The sequence below is a fragment of the Schistocerca piceifrons genome, chromosome 1 (assembly GCF_021461385.2).
Source record: "Schistocerca piceifrons isolate TAMUIC-IGC-003096 chromosome 1, iqSchPice1.1, whole genome shotgun sequence".
NCBI lineage: Eukaryota > Metazoa > Arthropoda > Insecta > Orthoptera > Acrididae > Schistocerca > Schistocerca piceifrons.
This window is the reverse complement of record NC_060138.1, coordinates 1,110,991,327-1,111,010,650: the sequence shown is the minus strand read 5'-3', so window position 1 is coordinate 1,111,010,650 and position 19,324 is coordinate 1,110,991,327. Positions and strand designations below refer to the sequence as shown.

Genomic DNA, 19,324 nt, shown 5'->3' with positions numbered 1-19,324 from the left:
TGCTAATTTTTTTCATAGTTCCACATAACTTCTTCCTGTTTTCTTGATTGATCTGTGTTCAGTTTTTCAAGGCCTATCCACTGTGCCAACTTATAACTAAATCTGAGGGGGGTCGCGATGGGGAGGTTCCCTTGTAAGAGCCCCGGTTCGATTCCCGGCTGGGTCGGAGATTTTCTCCGCTCAGGGACTGGGTGTTGTGTTGTCCTCATCATCATCCTTTCATCCCCATCGACGCGCAAATCGCCGAGGTGGTGTCAAATCGAAAGACTTGCACCCGGCGAACGGTGCACCCGACGGGAGGCCCTAGTCGCACGACATTGTGTGTAGTGGTTATGCGGAGACGAAGAGGCAAGGAGTCTTTCATTTAACTAATCCTGCTAGGACAGATTTTTCACCACACACCTTGCCAAGCACCAGTTCCCTTTTAGCACAATTGAACGAGACGACTGTTTCCAACAAGCGAATGAATTGACCGTTTCCATTTGGTTGCTGCCACACGCGGAACGCGCCGGGCGTGTCCACCGGGCACCTACTGCTGGGCACAGACATACATTACTAGACTGACAATACCGTATACAGTATAATCGGTGTTACTGAAGCCAGCAGTTTAGCGTAGCAATATGGCGGCAAGCCCAAAGGACGTGTAAACAGCTGTTTATTTACTGATAAAACAGTCGTAAGAAGTGGGTATAAACTGGTATAACTACGTCACCTTCCGAATTTTGACGAAATGGTTAATACATGCGTCGTGCTTGGCTCCGATCTTTCGCACAGCAGACGGAAGATACGAGAAAGGAACGTGTCACAGTTCAAGAATAACTAGAAACATTTTTCATATTTTTGCTTTTGTAGTAGGAGTAGTAGTAGTAGTAGCAGCAGCAGCAGCAGCTTTATTCATCTGTAGATCTCTTCTTACAAGATATACGACATGTCAAAGTATCACTCACTACACACACAAACACACACACACACACACACACACACACACACACACACACACACACGGGTGATCTCTGGGCCATTTTCTGTACCGCAACTTTCCATTTGCTATCCTGAAAACTGAGTCAGCATCCTTCCATAATGAGTGAGATGTTGAGCTCAGAAAGAGGAAGAGGTGTTAGTACTGTGTTATGCATAGCTTGGGGCTAAGTATTTCTAGAAAGGAAAAAAGAAGGAAAAAAACATAAAGTGAAGGTGTTATGTGGAATGTTGGATGTTTTATGATCATCATTATTATTATTTATTTGTACAACATTTCCCCCCGCCTCCCCCCCACCCCCCACCCCCCACCCCCGTTGGTTGGGAGGCTTGCGTGCCTCACCTCGGCAATACAGATAGCCGTACCGTAGGTGCAACCACAACGGAGGGGTATCTGTTGAGAGGCCAGACAAACGTGTGGTTCCTGAAGAGGGGCAGCAGCCTTTTCAATAGTTGCAGGGGCTACAGTCTGGATGATTGACTGATCTGGCCTTGTTACACTAAAACGGCCTTGCTGTTGTCGTACTGCGAACGGCCGAAAGCAAGGGGAAACTACAGCCGTAATTTTTCCCGAGGGAATGCAGCTGATTAAATGATGATGGCGTCCTCTTGGGTAAAATATTCCGGAGGTAAAATAGTCCCCCATTCGGATCTCCGGGCGGGGACTACTCAGGAGGACGTCGTTATCAGGAGAAAGAAAACTGGCGTTCTACGGATCGGAGCGTGGAATGTCAGATCCCTTAATCGAGCAGGTAGGTTAGAAAACTTAAAAAGGGAAATGGATAGATTAAAGATAGATATAATAGGAATTAGTGAAGTTCGCTGGCAGGAGGAACAAGACTTTTGGTCAGGCGAATACAGGGTTATAAATACAAAATCAAATAGGGGTAATGCAGGAGTCAGTTTAATAAAGTATAAAAAAATAGGAGTGCGGGTAAGCTACTACAAACAGCATAGTGAACGCATTATTGTGGCCAAGATAGACACGAAGCCCACGCCTACTACAGTAGTACATGTTTATATGCCAACTACCTGTGTAGATGGCGAAGAAATTGAAGAAATGTATGATGAAATAAAAGAAATTATTCAGATAGTGAAGGGAGACGAAAATTTAATAGTCATGGGTGACTGGAATTCGGCAGTAGGAAAAGGGAGAGAAGGAAACATAGTAGGTGAATATGGATTGGGGATAAGAAACGAAAGAGGAAGCCGCCTGGTACAATTTTGCACAGAGCACAACTTAATAATAGCTAACACTTGGTTCAAGAATCATAAAAGAAGGGTGTATACATGGAAAAAGCCTGGACACACTGACAGGTTTCAGATAGATTATATAATGGTAAGACAGAGATTTAGGAACCAGGTTTTAAATTGTAGGACATTTCCAGGGGTAGATGTTGACTCTGAACACAATCTATTGGTTACGAACTGTAGATTAAAACTGAAGAAACTGCAAAAAGGTGGTAATTTAAGGAGATGGGACCTGAATAAACCGACTAAACCAGAGGTTGTAGAGAGTTTCAGAGAGAGCATAGGGGAACAATTGACAGGAATGGGGGAAAGAAATACGGTAGAAGAAGAATGGGTAGCTCTGAGAGATGAAGTAGTGAAGGCAGCAGAGGATCAAGTAGGTTAAAAGACGAGGGCTAGTAGAAATCCTTGGGTAACAGAAGAAATATTGAATTTAATTGATGAAAGGAGAAAATATAAAAATGCAGTAAATAAAGTAGGCAAAAAGGAATACAAACGTCTCAAAAACGAGATCGACGGGAAGTGCAAAATGGCTAAGCAGGGATGGCTAGAGGACAAATGTAAGGATGTAGAGGCTTATCTCACTAGGGGTAGGACAGATACTGCCTACAGGAAAATTAAAGAGACCTTTGGAGAAAAGAGAACCACTTGCATTAATATCAAGAGCTCAGATGGAAACCCAGTTCTAAGCAAAGAAGGGAAAGCAGAAAGGTGGAAGGAGTATATAGAGGGTCTATACAAGGGCGATGTACTTGAGGACAAAATTATGGAAATGGAAGAGGATGTAGATGAAGATGAAATGGGAGATACGATACTGCGTGAAGAGTTTGACAGAGCACTGAAAGACCTGAGTCGAAACAAGGCCCCGGGAGTAGACAACATTCCGTTAGAACTACTGACGGCCTTGGGAGAGCCAGTCCTGACAAAACTGGCGAGCAAGATGTATGAGACAGGCGAAATACCCTCAGATTTCAAGAAGAATATAATAATTCCAATCCCAAAGAAAGCAAGTGCTGACAGATGTGAAAATTTCCGAACTATCAGTTTAATAAGTCACGGCTGCAAAATACTAACGCGAATTGTTTACAGACGAATGGAAAAACTGGTAGAAGCCGACCTCGGGGAAGATCAGTTTGGATTCTGTAGAAATGTTGGAACACGTGAGGTAATACTGATCCTACGACTTATCTTAGAAGCTAGATTATGGAAAAGCAAACCTACGTTTCTAGCATTTGTAAACTTAGAGAAAGCTTTTGACAATGTTGACTGGAATACTCTCTTTCAAATTCTGAAGGTGGCAGGGGTAAAATACAGGGAGCGAAAGGCTGAGTGAGACCGACCACGTAATAAAATTCGCCGACACGGAAGTTCTGGCTGCAGAGAAGCACTATCGCCCGCGCTTGTTCAGAGAAGCTGTAGAAATACAAAAACATGCGAACAGTTTCAACGAGAAAGAGGAAATCCTTAAGGTAAACGGACCCTGGCTTCACGTACTGCAGCGAACGACCGTCATATGTAGCAAGAGGAGAACCGCACTGGAAATGACCGAGGAGAAGCCCTCGGACGTGGGCGCGCCAGGTACATGTAGTCTGCGGCCGCGAGCTCGGCTCCAGTTCACCACCGGCAATGGAGGGTGAAGCTTTGACAATGCCAGCCACTCGTGCTCGCAAAACGTCAGTAAAATCACTAGATGAACGTCGGCCGAAGAACCCGAGACAGAAGCCAACAGGCAGTTTGTTAACTGGATCTTCTTCTCACAACACGATTCGACAATGTATGTATTAACTTCAACTGGTACGCAGATATTTGCTCAGCAGCAGAACTTGATTAGACCACCTCGTAAAGGCTACAGCGTCATATGGCTTCAGAAAGTCGTAGCAGTTCCGTGCACAAACTTGCTGACACCGCCATCTTACCTCGCGACACGTGAGGCTTCAGTAAAAGAAGCATCTTTGCCAGTCTAGTAATGTATGTGTGTGTGTTGCCACCTAGGGCGGGCTGGACTCTGTGGACTGGCAGGGGCAGGCGGCGGCTGGCCACTAGCCAGTGGCTGGAGGCTGGCTGGTACTCACTAGAGATGGGTAGTTCGCGAACGAACGGGTGCAAAGGAACGGTTCACCAAGATGAACGAAAGGACCGAGGAACGAATTCCCAGGAACGATCGGTTCATAGTTCACTTCAGTTGCGGAGGTCTACTTATAGTTCCCGGGAATGAGGAACGATCGGTTCCTAGTTCACTTCGACTGTGGCGGTCTACTTATAGTTCCAGGGAACGAGGAACGATCGGTTCATAGTTCACTTCGGTCGCGGCAGTCTACTTATAGTTCCCAGGAACGAGGAACGATCGGTTCCTAGTTCACTTCGGTCGCAGCGGTCTACTTACAGTTGCCGGGAATGAGGAACGATCGGTTCATAGTTCACTTCGGTCGCGGCGGTCTACTTATAGTTCCCGGGAACGAGGAACGATCGGTCTCTAGTTCACTTCGGTCGTGGCGGTCTACTTATAGTTCCCGGGAACGAGGAACGATCGCTTCATAGTTCGCTTCGGTCACGGCGGTCTACTTATAGTTCCCGGGAACGAGAAACGATCGGTTCATAGTTCACTTCGGTCGCGGCGGTCTACTTATAGTTCCCGAGAATGAGGAACGATCGGTTCATAGTTCACTAGTTCACTTCTGTCGCGGAAGTCACTTCGGCAGTTCTCGTTCCAGCCTCGGTCCCGTGTTCATCTCAGTCTCGGTCTCCCTCGGCCGCACTCGTCGTTCTTCGCATGACCACCTGTCTCAGTTCCACTGCCTACTACTTCTAGTTAGTTCAGTATCCAGTTGTTTGTTTCGTTTACTGCGCTCGCCTATTTTACATGTGTTCCAAACTGTTCTTGCACTTGGTTCTGGCTATTCAGCGTCCACGACCGGTAATCAAAAAGTATTTTATAGTTACGTAAATTACATGAAAATTACGTTGTATGTAATAGGTACATCTTTTCAGGTAACAAAAGGGCATATCAGCTCACTTCATTACATCGATGAACAGCAGAAGACATACTTATAACAAGGCAAGTTTTTTCTGTTATTCATATATTGTTTGGTTTCATTGACTTGATTTAGCAGCTAACTTTCAATAATTTGCTTAGTTTTTAGTGTAAGAAAATTCATATAAAACGATTTTCGGGTATCTTTCATATACTAAACACTACATTTAGGAAAGCTGTAATTATTCTTAAGTTTGGTTGTTTCCAATTTGCATTACCTACTAGTTTGGTTTCTCTGGAAAAAAAACGTGGGTTGTGGGTCATTTTGGCTCAGTAGGAAAAGCGCTGCCAATCCATTTGAAAAGACATAGATTGCCATAAGATCATATTTACTTATTATCTCCAAAACATTTGTTCAGAAGGAGCTTTCAAACCAAAAACTTTATTACTGCAAACTTAATTATTATTATTATTGCTACATTAACGTTAATAATGTAACATAAAAACCTAATTTTTGCCAAGCGTGTGACGCAAGTATGAGTAAACCACATTTTATTTTATGCTTCGCTCTACTTCGCCTACGAACTCAGAGACAACGTGAAGTACATATAGGGTGTAAACGATTATTGTTTACAACGTAGCATAGCTATGTAGTAGAAGTCGAAACGAAGAATTTTATACAAGACACTTGTGGTCTATTAAGTTGGGAAACAGCCACCAACAGGTTTACAAGACTATATGTGCTATAGCCCATGCACGTCCCGTGAGATTTTCCTGTTCTCTTCTCCAACTCTCTACACATCGTCATCGATTGTTTCGCAATTGTTGCTTGCATTAGCTTGTTATTTCTTCACTGCCTGATTATTACGTGTTTGTCTGTTTGCTGTATCTTCTCGTAACGGGCAACACATCGTCCGTAATTAGCGAGCAGTCTGTACTCGGGGCCGGTTTTCCGTGCGCCACCCTATATATTTCCCTGCGATCAGCCACACAAGGCTACGGTTGGCTAAACGACAGGTTCTGCAGAATCACAGAAATTACTTCTAAAAGTGTGTAAGAATTCTGTAATGAATAAAAACACTATACTCCAGGGCGGAGGCAAGTTCCCCCTTTGGTGCCCTCCATCCTTCAGTCACCTACGCTACTAGTTTTCAGTTTTTCATAAGAACCATGTACCAAGCACAAATGAACGGTGAACGAGTAAAAATGAACGGTTCCCAAAAGAGAACGATTAGCAGTGAACTAGTTCCCAAGGATGAACGGGTCTGCCCATCTCTAGTACTCACCGGACGCTGGAGTCGTCGCACGCGTCGGAGAGAGCGCGCAGAGCCGCGTCCTGGGCAGCGGCGCTGACGGCCGGCTTGTCCATCCAGGAGAAGACCATCTGGTCCGTGTCCTCGTCGTCCAGCTCGTAGGACCTGTGCGACAACACCCAGTGGCCAGTCAGTCACACGGCTCTTACAAATCAGCTGCTCCGCCATCTTAATTTCCCACGATCGCTCGCGACACGCATCACCAATGTAGCACCGCGGTGTATAGCAATGATGACTGTGAATAAGCAAACAACACAGACTAACTATAAAGCCGTCGGCACACGGACCGTGCATCCGAACGTTGAGCGTTGAGCGTGCCGAGTTTCTGACTTCATAGCGTGGAACAGCACGCTCGGGAGTCTTTCCGAACGTGCAGAGCAATATCTGGCATGTCAGATATTCTGAGCGTGCGTCTGAGCGTTGACCAATGAGATGGCACAACGCCACCTACGTCACACCGCATGCAGTCTCCCTTCAGTACAGAGTTGAGAGGCGCCATATTGGCATTCATTTCAAGCCTTTATGTACATATGCTGTCTCTGAGCACCAGCAAATTGAGAATCACTGGAAAACCCGTTGTTAGTTGTGTGATTCGTTCCAATAAAATAATCAGAAACATCATATTCGTGGCAAAAGAATTATTGTAACTTGCGTATTATGAAAGTAGGCTATTTGAAGGCAGCAATACACTGAAGGGCCACCCAAAACGCATTGTTCTTGGTACAGCTTGTTGTAATTAAATTTCAATTAGTAACATAATTATCTACGATTAACGTTTACATAAGGGGTAAGACAATATGATTAAGTAAAAGCAGCATATTGTTGGTTTAGTGAAATGAGTAGCGTCTCTGTCCACCCATTAGTTTTTGTTGAGGCAGTGGTTTGGGTCTTAACACTTCCAAATTTTTTTTCCTAACATTCGCGTTTTTATTAGGTTCTGATACTTTATTATTAGTTCGAGTCTCGGTCTGGCACACAGTTTTGATCTGGGTAGGAGACGAGGTACTGGCAGAATTGAAGCTGTGAGGTCGGGTCGTGAGTCGTGCTTCGGTACCTCAGATGGTAGCCGGCACGGTAGCTCAGCGTGTTCGGACAGATGGTTACGTACCCTCTGTAATAAAAAAACTGAGATAACCGATCATCAACGAACTTCATCGGGTGTCTTAAGACGTCCGCCCCGAGCAGATACAACGAAGATACAACGAACAAACGTGGACAAAATGAGAATTAAAAAAAAAAAAAAAATGGTAGAGCACTTGCCCGCGAAAGGCAAAGGTCCCGAGTTCGAGTCTCGGTCGGGCACACAGTTTTAATCTGCCAGGAAGTTTCATTTTAATATAAGTATGTGCTATAATATTTGATGTTATGTAAATATATGTTCACCTTTTTTTGAGGGGTGAATTTGTTCGATTGGCTTAATCTACAGTACAGCTTGCGCTACTTGTATAAAGATATTTTGCTCCTTTTTCTTTTACGCTTTGTAATTCACATGTTGCAAAGATTCTGCTACTGGGTAGGAACAGTGATGAAGTAAGACTGACCTTTGGGTTTTACTAAAATGTGGGAATGATGAAATAATATTTACTTATGTGGGGAAGTGTTCCAAATTTGTACCGCACTGTTTGTAATGGAACTTTTATAAGCCTGTGTCCTTATTGATTGGACATGGTACTTTCCTTTTCGTGGACGATGGAGGAAATGTGTTTTAATAGAGCTAACGTGGTAATTTTACGCTCGCCCGTTGAGTATACAGTGTGATTTACGAACTAGAAACATCCCTCAACTGCCGCTGGAGTGCGTTGCGATCGCGTATACCACGTTGGGGCCCACGTACCTTATGCACAAGTAGCATCGTTCCTGAGCGTTCAGCAGCACGTTGAACTTGGCACGCTCAACGTTAACGTTCAACAGCACGGTCCGTGTGCCGACGGCTTAACACTCTTTTATCCACAAAAGGAGTGTACATGTCAGAAGCATCCGAACTCAACAAAGTCGTATGGCAGGCTAACAGTCAGAGAGCTTCGTGCGATATCCCTGTCAGTTGTCAGCTATGATGTTTGATGACGCATTTTCTCACAGAGCTTCCCCCCCCCCTCACCCACAATAGTGAACAGCACCGTGAGGGACGCTGCGTGACGTGTGGGCACAGCGAGATTGGAGTGGTCCAACGGGCGCGTCGCCTGTAGCAGAGTATTCGTTGGGAGGCGACGTATGCTCGACAGCATACAGGTCGTAGTTGTGGAGCCAGCCCAGCATGCGGTGGGGGTAGGTGGTGCGAGGGGGGGGGGGGGGGCGCCGTATGCCATAGCCTGAGTGTGTGGTGGCGTCCGAAGTTGCAGGAGTGGTGCGTGCGTTGTCAGGCACAGACGGTGCCAGTGATGGTATGAGATCGTTCAGAGGCCGTGTGGGGCTGTGGTTGTGCGGACACGAATGGCGGAAAAAGAGGGGGTGAGAGCAGCAGTATCAACGTCGCGTGGTAATTTGACAGTCTCGTGGAAGTGACACGTGGCAGAGCCGTCTGCAGTGGTCTGTGTGCTCACCCTGACGGGGAGGTTACTGTGTGTCTGTTCGGTGTCTAGTCGGAATTCGAAGGCTGACGGTAAGGCGCTGGCTGTGGGAGGAGCAACATGTTTAGCAGAGGGGAGAGCTTGGCAAGTGACGTCATCCGGCGAGTTATCTTATAGTGTCCACACTGTTGTAGGTTTGCAGTTTAATAATATGTGGAAGATACACTTGTCTCTTCGAAGCCCCTTGTCGGCGCCCAACTACAGGGGGCGTAGGGCAGGCGGTACTCTGTCATCTCGCAACATTATGAAGTCAGTCTTCAAAATGGTTCAAATGGCTCTGAGCACTAGGGACTCAACTTCTGAGGTCATCAGTCCCCTAGAACTTAGAACTACTTAAACCTAACTAACCTAAGGACATCACACACATCCGTGCCTGAGGCAGGATTCGAACCCGCAACCGTAGCGGTCTCGCGGTTCCAGACTGAAGCGCCTAGAACTGCACGGCCACCCCGGCCGGCAAGTCAGTCTTCAGCTGCTTTATGGAGAAAGACTTAAGGCACTGAGTGAAGAAGAGGCGGAGGTGCGCAGTGTGTCGCTTGATGTGGTAGACCAGGTGGGGAGGTGTGGGGGCGTAATTGATGGTTCTTGGAGCACAAAGTCCGCCACCAGAAATAGCGTTTCAGCATACACGTTTTCAGTATTTTGAGATTTCGAAGCATCATAGGGGCAGTTCCAAATGACTTGCATCTTTGCTTTTTTGACATGAGACACACGCAAAGCCCAAAGTTTACAGTCTTTCTTCATGTTAGCCCATACGAACTGGTTCAGCACCAGCCAAGTGGTTGGGCGACTGCCAGGGTGTGCCAAATCGTGGACCTGCTCGAAGACGACTCGACAGCATTACACAGGTATGGGTGGACCTGTCCGATTTTGTGAAACATCAGAGTGCCCGGCGGTCGCGGTCAGGATGGGTTGAAGTTCCGACTGTAGAGTTGTGAACGGGCCACACGTGAGGGCTTGCGGCTGCTGATCTTGCTGTTGTGCCTCAGAAAACTGTTTGTAATCCAGGCGAGATGACAAGGCGCTGATGACGGAGAAATAGCCTGCCACTACGTTTTCCACGCTTCCCGATGGAGGACACCCACAGTGAACGGAGCGGTGTAGTCCAAATACCGAAACTGTCAGGGGTAAGGGTCCTTGGCTGGGTTCCGAATACAGTAGGAGAATGGATCATGACCAGTCCAAATAATCAGGGAGTGGCCTTGAACGCCTTGACTGAAGTAATTCACTACTTCTTAGAGTGCTTATACACTACTGGCCATTAAAATTGCTGCACCACCAAGGTGACTTGCTACAGACGAGAAATTTAAGCGACAGGAAGAAGATGCTGTGATATGCAAATGATTAGCTTTTCATAGCATTCACACAAGGTTGGCACCGGTGGCGACACGTACAACGTGCTGACATGAGGAAAGTTTCCAACCGATTTTTCATACACAAACAGCAGTTGACCGGCGTTGCCTGGTGAAACGTCGTTGTGATGCCTCGTGTAAGGAGGAGAAATGCGTACCATCACGTTTCCGACTTTGATAAAGGTCGGATTGTAGCCTATCGTGATTGCGGTTTATCGTTTCGCGATATTGCTGTTCGCGTTGGTCGAGATCCAATGACTGTTAGCAGAATATGGAATTAGTGGGTTCAGGAGGGTATACGGAACGCCGTGCTGGATCCCAACAGCCTCGTATCACTACCAGTCGAGATGACAGACACCTTATCCGCATGGCTGTAACGGATCGTGCAGCCACGTCTCGATCCCTGAGTCAACAGATGGGGACGTTTGCAAGACAACAACCATCTGCACGAACAGTTCGACGACGTTTGCAGCAGCATGGATTATCAGCTCGGAGACCATGGCTGCGGTTACCCTTGACGCTGCTTCACAGACAGGAGCGCCTGCAATGGTGTACTCAACGACGAACCTGGGTGCACGAATGGCAAAACGTCATTTTTTCGGATGAATCCAGGTTCTGTTTACAGCATCATGATGGTCGCACCCGTGTTTGGTGACATCGCGGTGAACGCACATTGGAAGGGTGTATTCGTCATCACCATACTGGCGTATCACCCGGCGTGATGGTATGGGGTGCCATTGGTTACACGTCTCGGTCACCTCTTGTTCGCATTGACGGCACTTTGAACAATGCACGTTACATTTCAGATGTGTTACGACCCGTGGCTCTACCCTTCATTCGCTCCCTGCGTAATCCTACATTTCAGCAGGATAATGCACGACCGCATGTTGCGGGTCCTGTGCGGGCCTTTCTGGATACAGAAAATGTTCGACTGCTGCCCTGGCCAGCACATTCTCCAGATTTCTCACCAATTGAAAACGTCTGGTCAATGGTGGCCGAGCAACTGGCTCGTCACAATACGCCAGTCACTACTCTTGATGAACTGTGGTATCGTGTTGAAGCTGCATGGGAAGCTGTACCTGTACACGCCATCCAAGCTCTGTTTGACTCAATGCCCAGGCGTATCAAGGCCGTTATTACGGCCAGAGGTGGTTGTTCTGGGTACTGATTTCTCAGAATCTATGAACCCAAATTGCGAGAAAATGTAATCACACGTCTGTTCTAGTATAATATATTTGTCCAATGAATACCCATTTATCATCTGCATTTCTTCTTGTTGTAGCAATTTTAATGGCCAGTAGTGTAGTTCCCTGTCGTATGCAGACCACTCGTATTCTGGTGGCGTGAGCTTGCACGAGAAAAAATGAAATGGCTGCTGCACGCCCTCCAACTATTGTTGCAGCAAAGTGGAAGTGGCTGAGTCAGTCACCTCATCTGTTATGATCAGCTGTGCGTCAGGAGCCGGCCGAAGTGGCCGTGCGGTTAAAGGCGCTGCAGTCTGGAACCGCAAGACCGCTACGGTCGCAGGTTCGAATCCTGCCTCGGGCATGGATGTTTGTGATGTCCTTAGGTTAGTTAGGTTTAACTAGTTCTAAGTTCTAGGGGACTAATGACCTCAGCAGTTGAGTCCCATAGTGGTCAGAGCCATTTTTGTGCGTCAGGGAGGGTGTGCGCCAAGGTAATGCCGTGTGTAAGAATTTAACGCGTTTAAAAGTGGACCGCATTTTGATCGTCCGTGTGAGTTTCTGTTTACCGATGAGGGCTTGCGTTAGTGGTGATTGCAGGGAGTCTGTCAGTGGAAGGTGTCTTCTGTAAAAATTTGTTACGCCTAAAAACTGGCTCAGTTCATGTAGTCTCGTGGTGGTGGTGGTGGTGGTAGCTGTTGAGTAGACTGTGTATGTTGCAGTGAGGGACTGATACCCGCAGTATTTACAGCGTGTCCAAGGAAGATGATTTCTTTGAGTCCAGGTTGGTATTTTTCCTTCGGCGATCATGAGTCCATTGCGAGAGAGGGTATCGAGAACTTTAGGTGCGTGTTGTGGGAGGCATCGTCCAGTGAGAAAATTAAGATATTATCAAGATAAGCATAACATAATGGGAACTTGAATAGTAAGCCATCAATAATGCGTTACCATGTTTCTGCTGCGTTCTTAAGTCTGTACACCATGAACATAAACTCGAAAAATCGAAAAGTGTGACAAAGGCTGTTTTGTGAACGTCTTCTGGACAGATATAAGTAGGTATTTGTAGGTATGCCATTTCACAATCAATGACACGTAAAACGGAGGCGTTCGCTAAATAATGAGTGAAAAAACAATGGCTCTGAGCACTATGGGACTTAACATCTACGGTCATCAGTCCTCTAGAACTTAGAACTACTTAAACCTAACTAACCTAAGGACATCACACAACACCCAGTCATCACGAGGCAGAGAAAATCCCTGACCCCGCCGGGAATCGAACCTGGGAACCCGGGCGTGGGAAGCGAGAACGCTACCGCACGACCACGAGCTGCGGACTAATGAGTGAAGTCCAGGAGTGTGGTACTCGGTAGTTGTTCATAATGATACAAACATTTACGGATTCTGTAATCAAGCGCTACCTGTGAGATCCGTTTGTTGTTTTTTTTTTGGGGGGGGGGGGGGGGGTGGCGGGAGAGTGGGGAAGGGGAATCACAGGGGCTAACTATCAGAAGGGGGCGCGAACCATCCCAGCTTATAAGAGTTCTGCATCTACATCTACATGGTTACTCTGCAATTCACACTTACGTGCCTGGCAGAGGGTTCATCGAACCATTTTCATACTACTTCTCAACCATTCCATTCTCGAATGGCGCGTGGGAAAAAGGAACACCTAAATCTTTCCGTTCGAGCTCTGATTTCTCTTATTTTATTATGATGATCATTTCTCCCTACTCGCGTATCATATGAGTGACATTCTCACCCCTATTGTGCGATAACGCGAAACGAGCTGGCCTTCTTTGCACTTTTTCGATGTCCTCCGTCAATCCCACATGGTAAGGATCCCATACCGTGCAGCAATATTCCAGCAGAGGACGGACACGTGTAATGTATGCTGTCTCTTTAGTGGGTTTGTCACATCTTCTAAGTGTTCTGCCAACAAAGCGCAGTCTTTGTTTCGCCTTCCCCACAATATTATCTGTGTGGTCTTCCCAATTTAAATTGCTCGTAATTGTAAATCCTAGGTATTTAGTCGAATTGACAGCCCTTAGATTTGTGTGATTTATCGTAAACGAAAAATTTATCGGATTTCTTTTAGAACCCATGTGGATGACCTCGCACTTTTCTTTGTTTAGTGCCAATTGCCACTTTTCGCACCATATAGAAATTCTCTCTAGATCATTTTGTAATTGGAATTAATCATCTGATGATTTTACTAGACGGTAAATTACAGCAAACAACGTAAGTGGGCTGCTCAGATTATCACCAAGATCATTTATGTAAGCCAGAAACAGCAGAGAGCCTATGACACTACCTTGCGGAACGCCTGATATCACTTCTGATCTACTCGATGATTTACCGTCTATCACTACGAACTGTGACCTCTCTGAGAGGAAATCACAAATCCTGCCACACAACTGAGACGATACTCCATATGCATGCAATTTGATTAACAATTGCTTGTGAGGAACGGTATCAAAAGCCTTCTGGAATATGGAATCGATCTGAGATCTCTTGTCGACAGCACTCATTACTTCGTCCACTGCTTGTTTGGTGGACCTAAATAGATCCGGCAGTAATCAACGCGGCCTGTGATGCACCGCTCTGGTCGCAGGTTCGAATCCTGCTTCGGGCATGGATGTGTGTGTGATGTCCTTAGGTTAGTTACGTTTAAGTAGTTCTAAGTTCTAGGGGACTACGTACCTCAGATGTTAAGTCCCATAGTGCTCAGAGCCATTTGAACCATCTGATCTGCTATCCTGCTGCTGACATGTCAGCTACTCTCCTGAAAGATAACAATCTTTGCAGAAACTTCGATGAGTAACGGAGCTTAAACGTGGGTCTGGGAAATTAAAACATTTTTTTTAAAAAAAGCACTCCGTCTTCAGGCCGTAAGTTGGCCCATCGGGTCCATACGACCGCCGAGTCATCCTCAGTTGAGGATGCGGATAGGAGGGGCGTGTGGTCAGCACACCGCTCTCCCGGTCGTTATGATGGTTTTCTTTGACCGGAGCCGCTACTATTCGGTCATGTAGTTCCTCAATTGGCATCACGAGGCTGAGTGCACGCCGAAAAATGGCAACAGCGCATCGCGACTGAATGGTCACCCATCCAAGTGCCGTCCACGCCCGACAGTGCTTAACTTCGGGGATTTCACGGGAACCGGTGTATCCACTGCGGCAAGGCCGTTGCTTAAATTAAAACTTTACTATTCAATAAACGAGATGTCCCTCAATATTAATAAATGACAATAAATAAAGCATTGATCTGATGTAGTAGCAAATTTGATGCACTTTTTTCGGCTGCGAAAAGGTCAGAGTCTTCCACTGCGAAAACTGGTGTTTCGTTTGCGAACGACAATCGTACATGCATTCGTCGACAGTTACGACCCAGGACGGGTAAATTGGAATATTTACAACTCTTATTTGCAGTTCAGCGCACACCTGAAACTGACAGTCTCGTCAGTCGGGATTCAGAATACGAGGAACGAACTTTCGCTACAATTGGTGTCGAGTTCAGTTCATCAGCTATAATGTGTTGATACATCCCACATGAAACTGCAGTGACTTCACAAACATGACAGATTGACTGCTGTACAGGGTTATTACAAATGATTGAAGCGATTTCACAGCTCTACAATAACTTTATTATTTGAGATATTTTCACAATGCTTTGCACACACATACAAAAACTCAAAAAGTTTTTTTAGGCATTCACAAATGTTCGATATGTGCCCCTTTAGTGATTCGACAGACATCAAGCCGATAATCAAGTTCCTCCCACACTTGGCGCAGCATGTCCCCATCAATGAGTTTGAAAGCATCGTCGATGCGAGGTCGCAGTTCTGGCACGTTTCTTGGTAGAGGAGGTTTAAACACTGAATCGTTCACATAACCCCACAGAAATAAATCCCATGGGGTTAAGTCGGGAGAGCGTGGAGGCCATGACATGAATTGCTGATCATGATCCCCACCACGACCGATCCATCGGTCTTCCAATCTCCTGTTTAAGAAATGCCGAACATCATGATGGAAGTGCAGTGGAGCACCATCCTGTTGAAAGATGAAGTCGGCGCTGTCGGTCTCCAGTTGTGGCATGAGCCAATTTTCCAGCATGTCCAGATACACGTGTCCTGTAACGTTTTTTTCGCAGAAGAAAAAGGGGCCGTAAACCTAAACCGTGAGATTGCACAAAACACATTAACTTTTGGTGAATTGCGAATTTGCTGCACGAATGCGCAAGGATTCTCTACCGCCCAGATTCGCACACTGTGTCTGTTCACTTCACCATTAAGAAAAAATGTTGCTTCATCACTGAAAACAAGTTTCGCACTGAACGCATCCTCTTCCATGAGCTGTTGCAACCGCGCCGAAAATTCAAAGCGTTTGACTTTGTCATCGGGTGTCAGGGCTTGTAACAATTGTAAACGGTAAGGCTTCTGCTTTAGCCTTTTCCGTAAGATTTTCCAAACCGTCGGCTGTGGTACGTTTAGCTCCCTGCTTGCTTTATTCGTCGACTTCCGCGGGCTACGCGTGAAACTTGCCCGCACGCGTTCAACCGTTTCTTCACTCACAGCAGGCCGACCCATTGATTTCCCCTTACAGAGGCATCCAGAAGCTTTAAACTGCGCATACCATCGCCGAATGGAGTTAGCAGTTGGTGGATCTTTGTTGAACTTCGTCCTGAAGTGTCGTTGCACTGTTATGACTGACTGATGTGAGTGCATTTCAAGCACGACATACGCTTTCGCGGCTCCTGTCGCCATTTTGTCTCATTGCGCTCTCGAGCGCTCTGGCGGCAGAAACCTGAAGTGCGGCTTCAGCCGAACAAAACTTTATGAGATTTTCTACGCATCTGTAGTGTGTCGTGACCATATGTCAATGAATGGAGCTACAGTGAATTTATGAAATCGCTTCAACCATTTGTAATAGCCCTGTACTTGTGGATCACTTCAAGCACTTTCTGGATCATCCTCCACAGGCTCACGGCCACCTTGTATAGCTCAGACCGCCCGGATGTTCTCGCCCAGCTCGACCCTTACTCACCAAAAGCTTCCCTTAGCATGCAGTAGATTTCAGCCACCGGTTTGCGGTGTTCAAAACAAAACTTAAAATCAGCCATTTTCACACAGTAGAACATGGCGTAAGGAACCTGGCAAAAATGTTCATACGGGTGCAATGACTGACGCCACGTGGCAGACTGAAGGTTGAAATACGGAATTAGCAGCGCCTGGTAGTGGAATTCTGCACTACTGATCGTTAAGGCGTCCTCAAACGCGATGAGTCTGCTGACGTAGCTGATGCTAAAGCCAACCACACGTGACGCAGCACCCGCGTTATATGAGACGTGCTAGAAATGGACAGGGGCAAAATCCTCACGTTACCTCTATTAAAACTCATATTTCTTCCCTCATCCATATGCTGGCTACGTTGTTCTGTCTGCAGCATACATAAATAAAAACCTCAGTAGCCACGAACATCTTGTAAGGCAAAAAGGAAAGTTCCTTGTCCACTCGCATTGATGTGACCACCTATCAAAAGCCCGAGCGGCCACCTTTTGCAGCATCGACCGCTGCGAGACGTGTACGAAGAGAGTCAGAGAGGTTTTGGGATGTACCAACAGGGATGTGGAGGCACGCCGACTTCATTACCTGGCCAGCTGTGTTAGGTTTCTCGGTTGAGGATCCGTGTCGCGACCAGCCCAATCAAGGTGGTCCCACAGATTTTTCATTCGATTTAAATCTGTGGAGCTTGGTGGCCAGGAGAGTACATTAGACTCATCTTGTTGCTCTTCGAACTACACATGTACACTGCGAGCTGTGTGACATGTTGCATTGCCTTGCTGGTAGATGTCACTGTCATGAGGAAACACGAACTGCATGTATGGGTGGTGCGCCACAGTCCCTGGAGTGTCATTTTTTGATTTTGGCATAACACAGGGTGTTACAAAAAGGTACGATCAAACTTTCAGGAAACATTCCTCACACACAAATAAAGAAAAGATGTTATGTGGACATGTGTCCGAAAACGCTTAATTTCCATGTTAGAGCTCATTTTAGTTTCGTCAGTATGTACTGTACTTCCTCGATTCACCGCCAGTTGGCTCAATTGAAGGAAGGTAATGTTGACTTCGGTGCATGTGTAGACATGCGCCTCATTACTCTACATTACTAGCATCAAGCACATCAGTACGTAGCATCAACAGGTTACTGTTCACCGCGAACGTGGTTTCGCAGTCAGTGCAATGTTTACAAATGTGGAGTTGGCAGATGCCCATTTGATGTATGGATTAGCACGGGGCAATAACCGTGGCGCGGTACGTCTGTATCGAGACAGATTTCCAGAACGAAGGTGTCCCGACAGGAAGACGTTCGAAGCAATTGATCGGCGTCTTAGGGAGCACGGAACATTCCAGCCTATGACTCGCGACTGGGGAAGACCTAGGACGACGAGGACACCTGCAGTGGACGAGGCAGTTCTTCGTGCAGTTGACGATAACCCTAATGTCAGCGTCAGAGAAGTTGCTTCTGTACAAGGTAACGTTGACCACGTCACTGTATGGACAGTGCTACGGGAGAACCAGTTGTTTCCGTAGCACGTACAGCGTGTGCAGGCACTATCAGCAGCTGGCTCTGAGCACTGTGGGACTTAACATCTATGGTCATCAGTCCCCTAGAACTTAGAACTAAATAAACCTAACCAACCTAAGGACGTCACACACATCCATGCCCCAGGCAGGATTCGAAACTGCGACCGTAGCATATCAGCAGCTGATTGGCCTCCACGGGTACACTTCTGCGAATGGTTCATCCAACAATGTGTCAATCCTCATTTCAGTGCAAATATTCTCTTTACGGATGAGGCTTCATTCCAACGTGATCAAATTGTAAATTTTCACAATCAACATGTGTGGGCTGACGTGAATCCGCACGCAATTGTGCAATCACGTCATCAACACAGATTTTCTGTGAACGTTTGGGCAGGCATTGTAGGTGATGTCTTGATTGGGCCCCATGTTCTTCCACCTACGCTCAATGGAGCACGTTATCATGATTTCATCCGGGATACTCTACCTGTGCTGCTAGAACATGTACCTTTACAAGTACGACACAACATGTGGTTCATGGACGATGTAGCTCCTGCACATTTCAGTAGATGTGTTCGTACGCTTCTCAACAACAGATTCGGTGACCGATGGATTGGTAGAGGCGGACCAATTCCATGGCCTCCACGCTCTCCTGACCTCAGCCCTCTTGACTTTCATTTATGGGGGCATTTGAAAGCTCTTGTCTACGCAACCCCGGTTCCACATCTAGGGACTCTTCGTGCTCGTATTGAGGACGGCTGTGATACAGTACGCCATTCTCCAGGGCTGCGTCAACGCATCAGGGATTCCATGCGACGGAGGGTGGATGCATGTATCCTCGCTAACGGAGGACATTTTGAACATCTCCTGTAACAAAGTGTTTGAAGTCACGCTGGTACGTTCTGTTGCTGTGTGTTTCCATTCCATGATTAATGTGATTTGAAGAGAAGTAATAAAATGAGCTCTAACATGGAAAGTAAGCGTTTCCGGAGACATGTCCACATAACATATTTTCTTTCTTTGTGTGTGAGGAATGTTTCCTGAAAGTTTGATCGTACCTTTTTGTAACACCCTGTATATTCACAGGACATGGGTTTCAGCTGAAAACATCGAAATGTAAAATGGC

General features: G+C 46.5%; 1 protein-coding gene across 1 annotated transcript in view; it reads right to left on the bottom strand.

Moving 5' to 3' along the window:
- LOC124778040 (serine/arginine repetitive matrix protein 1-like) overlaps positions 1–19,324 on the bottom strand; it is a 197,184-nt gene that overhangs the window by 124,616 nt on the left and 53,244 nt on the right. Inside the window, exon 4 of the mRNA XM_047253617.1 lies at positions 6,487–6,618. Within this exon, the coding sequence (XP_047109573.1) occupies positions 6,487–6,618 (132 nt within the window). The remainder of the gene's footprint in view (positions 1–6,486; positions 6,619–19,324) is intronic.